Consider the following 11,905-nt stretch of genomic DNA (forward strand, 5'->3'; position numbering starts at 1 on the left):
GTTTCATGTTAAAAAAATGCTGTAGCTTTAGTTAAATTATGTATAGGGCATAGGCTGTATTCTTATTGCAGATTTCCTTTGAAAATTAAAGCTACAGTCCATAATTTGTTTGGGTTAAAAATTATCCAAAATAAATTTTTGAGCAAGTACATAACCAGCCAGTGTTCAAAACTATCTGCTTGCCTTAGCTCAATTCAAAACGGTAAGCTTATAATAATGTTTTTAATTCCAGTGGTACTGGTAGATTTCCACAGGAAATTCTACCATGTCTTTGCATCATTACATCACATCTGTACACATACAGAAAGTGTCTCGGCTAGTAGGCTATATTGCGTGTGAGGATGTTGGAGGTGGAGATTTATAGCCTTTTCTCACTCATTTGATGCTGGATCCAGAAAGGTTCAAACAACAATCACAAGTGACAATTGGAGATTCACCCGTTGTAAAATGTGTGTGGCTACAGAAAAAAAGAGACCAAGCAACCGGGCCCATGCGAAAACAAGGATAAATATCAGAAGGTCATTAAATGTAGTTAACATTAACAATTTGAGAACAAAGTATAATTTGCACGGTTTGACGTGATATGATAAGCGATCGTTAGATTTAATAAGCGCGATTTACTGCAATGCTTTTTTCCCCTTGGTCAGAACAAAAGTGGATGTTACTTACTTATTCAGATGACATTTTCCAGTGAAAATTCTTATGTTGGTCATACTTCCAAAAAGTAGAATCTGTGATTGTGAATGACAGTATCCACACCGGCGCGGTGACTGACAGCCGCACATTCTCCTCAAAACATTGGATTCATCCGCGCTGTGCCGTGTCGAGGCACAACCCACGTAAAGCTGATAATTCCGTGAATAACAGCAATTGCAGATTTCGAACAGAGATGGCGATAAAGAGGAAAAACTACGGACTGCAGCTTTAAGTTAAGATTTAAACCATCTGTTCCTAAAAGGTTGTTTTCGGTATATCCTTAATTTGCCAAAAATAACACCATTTTAGTATATACTTAAGACCAGAACGAAGACAACTTTTTTTTAACCCATATTCAACTTTCAATAAGCCCAGAGCATAACTGCTAAATTACATACCGTGATAGCAGTCTAGTCTCATTTACCAAACACCACCTGAGTTTAACTACCGTACAAACCATCAGTGATACAATTCAAATAAAAATCCACAGAAAAAGAATACTTTGATAATAAACTTTAATTTCAAGTTACATTGGATGGTTCTGAACCATAGAAAACAAGCACATTTCTGTATAAACATATGCATATCAACCAAGTTCGACAAGAACCGAATAACAATTAGGTGTTTGTGGTTTGACTACTGCCAGCTGAGCTTAATATGCAATACTCACTGAAGCAAAACAGATTTACAATTAATAGACAGTTAAACTGATGAACATTCAGCTTCGTATTTGAATGCATTTAAGTCGGCATTTGGGAGTCCAGATTCACAAAATTTCGGCACACTCAGTTCATAGGGACTTCCCATGGGATACCACAGCTAATTAGGTACAGCTTAATAACAGGTACAAAAAAAACCTCAGTGGATAATTTAATAGAGGGAAACAAAAGGACATTACATAAGGATAAATGTTACGAGTTGTCCGCGTGAACGTTGACGAGTGCATTTGTGAAATCCAGGAAGCTCACCGCCACCACCACCTCCCACCCATTCAGAATCAGTGCATGAGAAGAGAGATATTTCAAAAATATCAGAAGCATTAACAGCCACCAGTTAGTGAAGTCATACACCGTTGCTGTATCCTCACAGTCAATGATAAACATGTCAAACCCACACCCGAGATAAACTCAGGCAAGGTTCGTGAGCTATATCTTTCCAATTTCATATATAACTTAGTGTCCTTTCTTGCAATTTTTTAAATTACTTTTGTTTTTGCTCTTTATACTTATTCTAGTACATTAACCAGACATGAACAGACTCACAGAATGGAGAAGGCTTTCTAGAAAATATTTTAGCACAAGAGCTATTTTTTTGTCTTTTGACGTGTGTTTTATATTCATTTATTGTATTTGAAATGAATTCATTGTTTTTAATGGCCTGCTGAAAGGCACTGCCACAACACAGGGGAAAAAAGACGCTACTGCCCATCAGTCACACAAGACAGTCCTGTCTAGTTTCTAACAGGGATAGAAGTAGAGTAAATTGGGACGAGGGTTAGTAGGAGGGAGTTAGCGAAGGATGGAGGGAGCCCTGCTATAGGTACAGCTCATAGTAATCGTCCAGCTCTTCGTGGAACAAGTCCCACTCATCTTCGGAGTCGGTGACGTCATCGTCGGTTCCGGCAGCCAGAAGCATGAGGAGCATCTCGCTGAGCTCGAACGTCACCATCTCCTCGTCTTCGTTGTCGAAGGAGTCGCTGTTCTCCCGCTCGTCAAAAAGATCCCAGAGTGGCGTCCGTCTGGAGCTCTGCAAATACAGATTTCAATAATGCGAATTTGTTGCACGTCATTAAGTAAATTCGATATGCTTTTAGCCAAGCCGAAATGAAAGTTGCAGTTTGGCATTAACATCGAGACAAAATAACCCTTAGACTTCAGTAGAAGCTTTACCCGGTTTCTTCCATTGGAGCCAGTCTGTCTCCTCTGGGGTTGAGGCTCTTCCAGACGGCCATCAGGAAAAGCATGTTTGTAAAAGCAGTTGGCTCCAAACGGACAGGTCCCACGGCCTTCATCGAAATATCGGCAAGATTTACTCCTGGGTGCGAATATGAATAAAACTAATTAGCTAAACAAATGGATCACAAAACCCCACAGAACTGCAATGTTTTTTAAAACAATGCTTCAGGCTTAAAATGACACATCAGCCAAAAATTACAATTCTGTCATTTACTCACTTTAATGTTACCCTCAACTAAAGGACTTCAAAAATGGCACTTCATTGCCATTTAACACCACTGAAGCCAAACGCTTCTTGGATTGATCATGGATTGGGATTGGGAGGAACTATTATTTAAAGCAGGAAACTTGTATCAGAAATGTAAAATTCAGAAGCATGTACCCCATGCCATCCTTGTACTTCTGAATGAGTTGCTGCTTCTCATCCTTGTCCTCCACCCAGTATTCGCTTGGTATGACAAAGTTCGATGTGATTCGACACTCTGGGCAGGACCTGACGGAGAACATATTCATTTAACATAAATTTGATTCTCCCTTTTACACTAGTACTGATCTTTAAAAGAAGAGGTGGACAATTACAATTAGCGATAATAACCGTAAAATTACAAAAGATTTAAGATCACCTCCCTAGAATCCTATTCAACTTAATACACGTTTAATTATCTTAAGGACGGTCTTACTTTATGATTTTGCTCTCGAACTGCTTGGCGCTCCGCCATTTCCTGATGCACTTGAGGCAGTAGCAGTGGCTGCAGTTGGAGAGGATGCCAAAGCGCCGTTCGCTGGGGTTGGTTTTCTCGAACACCACCTCCATGCACACGCCACACATCATGTCCTTACTACGCTGGATGGCAAATGAGATTTCCATGTCCTTCTCGTGAGCCTCGATGCAGGCCTGCCGTTAACAGAAGGAGAGTTTACTATAAAATCTCAGAAAACAAAAACAGAATGTCAATCCACTACTCACCTTGATGTGTTGCGAGCGCTGGGAAGTGTCTGAAGGGTGTAGAACCTGTAGGCCACACATGTCGCACACGTCTCCGTGGAGGTAGGCGCAGTTGAGGCCGTAGCGACATTCGCCAACGGCGGCGTACGGGCAAAGCTGTTTCTTCATTTCTTTGTTAGCTTGATCTTTCTCATATTCCTCTTCGATGAGAGGACCAGGCCCCTCAAACAGCACTGGTTCAGCTGCAGGAGGAACAAAAAAGGAATGATTTTAAGGTTTAGCAACCAAGTTCCTGAGATAGGAATAGGAAAACAACAACGTATAGCCGGTGTGGGTCGAAGAAACCTTTAGTCAACCTAAAGACCAGTTTTGTATTGTGGTCTATCACAGCACCTGCTTGCCTGAATGTAAGAGTTTTGGCTGCCACCCAAAGACTAGGAAAGAAACAGCACTGTTCCTTCAGCTCTTTGCTGATGAAGCCACTCTTTATGATGAATGTAAGTGGGTTTGGGCCAGCAAGAACAAGAGAGCGCACTGGTGGAGCACAGCCTGAGATCGGCTGTGTGTGCCGGGTCAGTCCAAGCTTAGCAAGGGGCTGAGTATTCATGCTGCATCATAAAACAGCTAGTTCTGTTTGTATGAGCTGCATCATAAAATGGCGATAAATGCACACCTTTGGCCACTGGCCTGCAGTGGGGCTAAAGGGCTACATTACTGCATGGCAGTGTTATTTTAGTATCATTTATATACTATTACAGTATATATTTATACTTTGAATCGACTTTTATTCGTATATTTTTAGTCATTTTGTTATGTGCTTTTGTCATTTTTAGTAGTTTTGTATTTTAAATAGTTCTATTCAGCTTTAATTTATTATTTCAGTTTGAGTCATTTTAGCACTTCAACATATTTTATTTCAGTTAAAGGTTGTCTAAGCGATCCCGGGAGACGTTTCTTCTTGTTGACATTCGAATTATTGTCAAACAAAACGGAGGCTGGCTAGACCCTCCCTCCTCCTCATCCCGTCTCCTCCCTCCTCCCCTCCCTTCCGGCATAAAGGAAAGTCAAAATAGTCACTACAAAGTTAAGTTTTACTGATACTTCATTCAATGTGTAATGTCGCCAAGTTAGATAAATGCTTTTATATATTGCAGAACAGAATGCAGAAAAAGAGAAAAATTATCTTAAAATCGTTTTGCCACCTGAGGTTATAAATAGCTCCCATACAAGGACGCAATGATAGCAAGATAACGTTAGCTTCGCGTTTCCCAGTGAGCATAAACAACGGCGGCGTTGTAAACCAATTTAGTCAAAGTTGTCAATAGCCTATAAATGAACATTCAAATTCACGACAAACAGTGGATGAAAACAACCCTTAACTTACACAAATTGTCGCCCTAACGTTACTGTGAATTTGCTTGATCGCTGCTAGAAACATAACGTAGGCTACATGTTGTATTCACCAAAGTTAACGCTGACTGCATAAATCTAGCTAATTACATCCTTGTGTTGGTTTGGCGAACATGAACGTCAGTTTAGAAAGAAAAGTGAATTTAACGTTACCTGTTCTGCAAAAACAGAGCAACTGAATGTCGGATAGTAGCTAATCCCTTCTGCCGGCGGAGGTCTCGCCACATTTCAAAGGTTTTTCCGATGTAAATTCGGGACTTCGCACGTTCCTTATCCTTGTCCCTCTTGCAAGTTGTTCTGTTCATCGGAACGTCGTCTCTTTGGTCGTGTGTCGGCCATAATTCAAACTTCCCTCTTCATCTCTCTCCTCCACACACCCACCTCATGTGCACGCGCACTAACCCCGCAAACGCGCAAACCCCACCCTCCAACACTTCTTGTCGGTGATTGGCTGGAGCTCTGTTTGTTATGTTTCGTGGTGCGGGTGAGCACAGTTTGTTTTTGTTGCCGTTTGTGGAGCCTGTGGTGTCTACAGAGACCGCGTTTTTTTACAGTGTGTTCAGGGGACAGGCAGCTAGCGGATAGTGAGGAGATGTTTGCTGTATGTGACAAAAAATGTTTTGGCCTGACATCGCTTAGACAACCTTTAATATCCAAGGCAAGATTTAAAAAAAAAAATCCCCCAAAGTTTCAGCTTTTTTTTTTTTCAATTGAAGAAAACAATTTTTAGTTTTAATTATTGATATGATGCAATCAGTGAAATTATTATTTATAAATGCAACTATTTATTGAACAATGGCATTTTTTAAATCATGTTGCAGATCCTTTACCACAGTTTTTAGGATTAGTGATTTTACCATGGTTAAGTTGGCTTCGCATCGTGCGTCAGCACAGCATTCCTTGGCGTTCCTCCCAAGGTCATGGGTTCCATACCCAGTCAATGCACAATGCTGATAAAATGTGTATCTTGAATGTACTCGCTTTGGATAAAAGTGCTTGCCAGGCATGCAAGTGTAAATACCATGGTAAAAATCAATTGGTAACACTTTAAAATAAGGTTAAATTTGTTAGTAAAAGTTAATGCATTCTGTATCATAAACAATACTTTTACAGTATTTGTTAATCTTGGTTGATGTTAATTTCAACACACTAATACATTTAACCTCCAAACAGTACAAGTTAACATTAGTTCCTACTTTATTAACAAATAGGACTTATATCAACAATAGTACATCTACAAATTAAACTAGATTAATAAATACTGTACAATTGCGGTTCATTGTTATTTAATGAAATGTGGATCTGAACCTGCTAAGTTTTACAAATCAATTATTGTATTATTTACAAAACCGTATTGAAAAGTATCTACTTGAAGCCTAATCTGATTGTCAAAGAATCAGATTAAGAGAATCCAGATACACTTTGTCTAATTTATTTTCCAGGAAGCGAGATTCGGATCCTGTGGTTCATGTATACAGAAATGAAGAAGCTTGCCACAGTGATAGCATTATTATTACAAACCAAGGCATTCATCAAGCAAACTAATATAAAAGCATTATTGTAAAATTAAAAACTTTTATATTGTACACCGAATGCTTTGCTTATTATCTGCTGGCACTGTGTTTTCACAGATTGTCTTGGCAGTAACAACTGAACATCTTTCCCTGCTACACTCACCCCTCCCACAGTAGGGCTGCCCTGGCACGAACTCGGCAGCATTGACCCAGTCCACTGCCCCCGAGCCTTGGGGCTTCTCCTGGGCGTCGCTCGTGCCACCTGGCCCATCAGAAACGGGATCAGGAGTGCCAGCAAGGGGAGCAGCGGTCAGCGGCACCGACGGCTTAGAACTAGGGACTTCGTCTTGCTTGGCAGGTTTGGTATGTTCATACCTGGGGCACAATGCAAATTTAATGAAAATACAATAATGCGTAGACTGGTACTCTAGGTAAGCCATGCAGTGCAATGAAAATGCACCCCTCGACCCAAGTAGTGTATCTGAAGTGAGAGCTTCTAGAAATTTGTTTTGCAAAACTTGCTCTCTGTGGTTTGTAATTGTTAGGAAGTGTTATTACAGTTTTACTAGTATTAATACCCAAGTGAGTGTTGGGGAATTAAACCTTAAATTAAAAATGTAATCAGATAAAGTATTCAGACAGGCTTTAGCACATTATAATCATTAAGCAGCTAGTTTTTTTTTTTAGATGATATTATGATATTGAGATGATAAGATGATATGGTCACAAACTTGACGTTTGTGTGGTTACCATGGTGAGTACATGTCTTGTTCACACTTATAATGCAGCAGTGAGCCACTTACAGAAATGATTCATTTAAAGATGTAACATTTGTGAGTGGGTTTGACAGTGTCTACAGCATGTTAATTAAAACACCATGGCTACAAATTTCAAAACTAAAAACAAAATGTAAGGGGGGAAAAAAAACTAGGTAATCTAGTCAGCCTTACTAATTGTTACCCATCCTTATTAGTGTACAAGTACAGATTTTAATATAGTGTTGTTGGGTTGTTTGCATCTTAAGTCATTTACATTTATGCATTTGGCAGACGCTTTTATCCAAAGCGACTTACATTGCATTTCAAGGTACACATTTACATTCTTATCGGTTCTTATCAGTTCAAGTCATGTTTCAGACAATATAATTGTTTGTAAGGAAGAGCTTAGTTTTCACATGCAATGATTGTTATAGATAGATAGTTTGTTTTCACATGCAATGATTGTTATAGATAGATAGATAGATAGATAGATAGATAGATAGATAGATAGATAGATAGATAGATAGATAGATAGATAGATAGATTAAATAACTGTACAACAAAAATGACTATACCATTTATAAGTAAAAAAAAAAAGAGAAAACCACATTATTTTAAAAACAGTTTAATGTGATGGAATCAAAGCATATTATTATTTACAATAGCTAACAAGCCTGATCACAGTGTCATATCATATAGTTTAGCATCTGACCTTTATTTGTCTCATTCATTATTCCCCGACAAAACACGCTTCAATGCTTTCCTTAAGCATCCAGAGACCCCTCCATCCTCAAACCTCTTGGGTCGTTCAGCCCTATTCTAGCCCGGTTTGTGCGCGTGTGTCGGCCTATATATGTGGGGGTGGGGGTCGCATAAATAAACGACACAGCGGTGGAAGCACAAGTGGCTACATGAACCGAATGAACCTGACGGCGGTAGCAGCAGAAGGGGAGAGAGAGAGAGAGAGAGAGAGAGAGAGAGAGAGAGAGAGAGAGAGAGAGAGAGAGAGAGAGAGAGAGAGAGAGAGAGAGAGAGAGAGAGAGAGAGAGAGAGAGAGAGAGAGAGAGAGAGAGAGAGAGAGAGAGAGAGAGAGAGAGAGAGAGAGAGAGAGAGAGATATGCATGTTAACACACTAGGGTTATGTAATTGCCATGCAGTGTGCATTGCGCTGCTCTATTTGGGCCCCAGATTGGTGGAGGTGGTGGGGGGGAGGGCACATGGAAGGAGAAAGCCAAGAGACAGAGATAGACACAAAGCAGCAAAGAGAATCCATCCATAATGAAGCATACATTGAGGCCCTTTCTACGCACACTTAATGAAAGCTGGACACCCACCCTCCCTCGGAATAAACACAGGAACAATAATGCGGTAAACCCCATATGGGGACAAAAGCATCACTGCGCCTCCCCAAGATAATCTCAACGCTGACAATACAACTCTGTCAGACATCAATCTAGATTCTAGACATCAGATATTTAAGCTCAAGACCCTGAAACCACAGGAAACAGTCCTCTCAAGGAGAGCTCTCGGTCAGATGTAATGCTGTCATAGAACAGCCTCGGCAGACAAAGACATTCCCATAGTGCCATAGTGGGGGCAGCAGTTACTATGGGGATACACTTGACTGCAGACAGATATGAGACAAACATTGTCTGCACTGTCTGGCTCGCAGGCTAATTTTTACACTTCTTCGGGCACCTTTGCACTGCATTGGCCAAAGGTGGTCTGTTTATATGCACTTGTTGCCATTTATATACCTTTAGATGGCAAGTGCACTCTAAAAGAAATGGCCTACAGACAGACCATTTGCATTTGTGTAGCATTAGTGTTGGCTTTTATATATCTATAGATAGCATGACTGCAACACAAATGCAAATGGTCCGTTTGTAGGCCATTTTTTTATCTTTAGATATATAAACGCCATCATTAATGCAAAACAAATGCTTTAAATGCAAACACAACTTGCCCTTTAAGAGCTACTTTTACACACCATCTCCTAAAGACACAGTTCAGGGAAAAATGAAAATTCTCTCATGGCAAGGACAAAAAAAAAAAAGCTCTTTAAAAAAATGTTTGTGTTCCACAGCAAAACGAATCTCGTAGAGGTATAGGAATGAATAAATTATCAAAGAATATTAATTTTGGGTGAACTCCCCTTTAAGGAAGTGACAAACTCAACAACTTGTTTACAGAAAATTCTGCTTCTCGGATGTCACGGACATCTAACGAAGCAACACACAACACTTCTCAGAAGCCTTCCTTACCTCTAATACATTTAAACACACTCATGTGTTACAGATCCTGAACACAGAAATGCAGATTACATTACCTCTGAAGTTATGTAACATCTGCCCAGATCTTGTCGTGAAAGTGAGCGGTTGTTTTGTTCAGCACATTTTGAGGATCTACTCAAATGCAATACTTTGCATCATTATATCTCTTACCTGCAACGGTCCCCAAAAGCACAGGATCCCTTTTGAAAGAACTTGCAGATCATGGTTGGCTTGCAGCTACTGAGGTCGTGTAAATATCGACAGTTGTCGCCCTCTTTGCAAAGGCCGTGCATGAAATACCTATAAATGAAGATGTTTTTTAAGACTGGTCAAAAAACTAGAGCCATATGACAACACTCACACAGACTCCACTTTAGGCTTTTACACATCTGAAGGCACTAACAAAGGCTGATATACAACATAAAATAATCAATATGTCATGACAATAAGCAACGGATACTAAATAATATGACTAAGATGCAAGATGCACAGCCCACGTCTTTTACTGAATAATAAACAGCATGACCCAAATAACCCTTCGTATTTGACAACAGTGCTAATGTAAACACTAACGTTACATATTACTCGTGTTTGAAACCTCTCTTGCATTTGATGCCATTAGATTTGTTGGTTAAAAAATAGGTTATTTTGTACAGTCATGACTAGACTAGAATAAAGCCTGACAAGTGAATTCATATACATAAATCATCAAAGCTGACACTGACACATTGGCTGCTGTCCAGACGGTTAAACTCAAGGATTTTGATGGCTTCCTTGGAAACTCTTTACTGTCAAACTGACTGCCATATGTGGTTGATGCAGTGCCGTGTTGTTTTTTCACAAACACGGATGTTTCATAGATAAACACACACAGAGAGAGAGAGGAAGAAAGGACCGCAAATAGCAACCGCTGTCGGACTGATCGCTGATCGGTGTGCTACAACAACAAACACACACTCATCCAGTTCAGCACAAAGACAGCGGCGCTATCCGATGCCTCAACATCGACACACACACAGGCGTTTTGCGTTTTATATTTGTGACCGTTAAATGTTGAAATAACCGCGTTCCTCGGCGGATCTCCACTAACCTGCAGGGTACGTGCTTCGTCCAGCCTCCGATAACTGCTGGAGCCGCTGTTGACGCTGCCGCTGCCTCCGCCATTGCTGTTTATGTTGAAGCCCCAGCACCCGGATCTTCCGGAGAGCGGCCGCTCTGCGCTCGGACATTTTCGGAAAACCGAAGGCGCCTTATGTGATCGAGTGTTTTCGGAATACAAAAGCCGCATCTCAATCGGGTGTTTTCGGAAAAACGAAGACATGGCACGAGTCAGGTGCTATTCTAAAAACATTCCAACTCGTGGCTGTAACTAATAAAAGGTAGGATGACCCCCCTACCCTGTGTGTGTGTAATCTCCAGGCTAATAAGTCAGATATCACTATAAAATCATATCATCTATTGCTTAGGTAACCACTGATTGATTTTTCCAATGGCTTTGAAAAGCAGGCAGAATTAGACATTACTTCCCCTTGTTTTTATGTCAATCAACCAGTCACCACTCCCGCTTAAAACTGAGATAGAGAGTTTAAAGCCCATAACACTGCCTAGTTACCGAATATTACACACCTCAAACAAAGCTAAGAGGAAGAAAGGAGAAATAGCAGACAGATAATGTAAGCCTAATGTGAATTCTTGCTGGGAATTCTTGAAAATAATCTTTTTTCCCCAAAGCAAATCGACAAATACAGTCATTTGTTTGGAATTTTGTCTTTTAATAAGTCATTTTATTCCTTATTGAACATACTGTGTATTGACCATCACTAAGGGGAACTGTGCACATATTCTTTGTAACATTTGCTCTGTTATTGTGTCTTCGCTCATGGTAACTAATAATCATGTGCTGTTTTGTTTTTAGAACATGACGAGACTGAGGTGGTGGTTATGCTTTATAAGCAGCTGCTTGAGAAGGTCTCTTGAGAAGTCAATTATGAATCACAGCTGGATTCTTGTACTTTTTCTGTTGCAGGCATCTACCTGACTGCCAGGAATGGGGTAGAGTTTGGGGTGCTGATGATAATGGAGACAAACATGTGCCGCACGGCTTGCGCTCAGATAACCGCAATGAATTTGAGAGTAGCGAGGATTTGTCTCTGATTATTTTGGAGGTTTCAGCTCAGGGATTATTGTTGTTCGTCAAAATGACTATGGTCAGTTCAACTCAGATACGGTAAGACAACTTACCATGTGTGTCAATCTTTTTGGTATAATTAATGCTCAAAATCTTAGAATACACGGAAACACTTAGAAATCAGAAAAACAGCGAGCTCTAGTAATATTAGCAAAATAGCACAAT

The 11,905-nt window shown here is 40.2% G+C and overlaps 1 protein-coding gene across 1 annotated transcript; it reads right to left on the reverse strand.

Moving 5' to 3' along the window:
• Nucleotides 1-1,194: 1,194 nt before the first annotated feature.
• mkrn1 (makorin, ring finger protein, 1) lies at nucleotides 1,195-10,758 on the reverse strand. The gene is made up of 8 exons (XM_079868666.1): nucleotides 10,643-10,758; nucleotides 9,724-9,852; nucleotides 6,685-6,896; nucleotides 3,619-3,839; nucleotides 3,332-3,546; nucleotides 3,034-3,144; nucleotides 2,586-2,730; nucleotides 1,195-2,442 (listed from the first exon to the last, which is right to left on the reverse strand). The coding sequence occupies exons 1-8, from the start codon at nucleotides 10,714-10,716 to the stop codon at nucleotides 2,230-2,232; spliced, it is 1,320 nt and encodes a 439-aa protein (XP_079724792.1). The 5' UTR covers nucleotides 10,717-10,758; the 3' UTR covers nucleotides 1,195-2,229.
• Between the last annotated feature and the right edge of the window lie 1,147 nt (nucleotides 10,759-11,905).

The sequence above is a fragment of the Squalius cephalus genome (genome assembly GCF_949319135.1).
Source record: "Squalius cephalus genome assembly, chromosome: 4".
NCBI classification, from domain to species: domain Eukaryota; kingdom Metazoa; phylum Chordata; class Actinopteri; order Cypriniformes; family Leuciscidae; genus Squalius; species Squalius cephalus.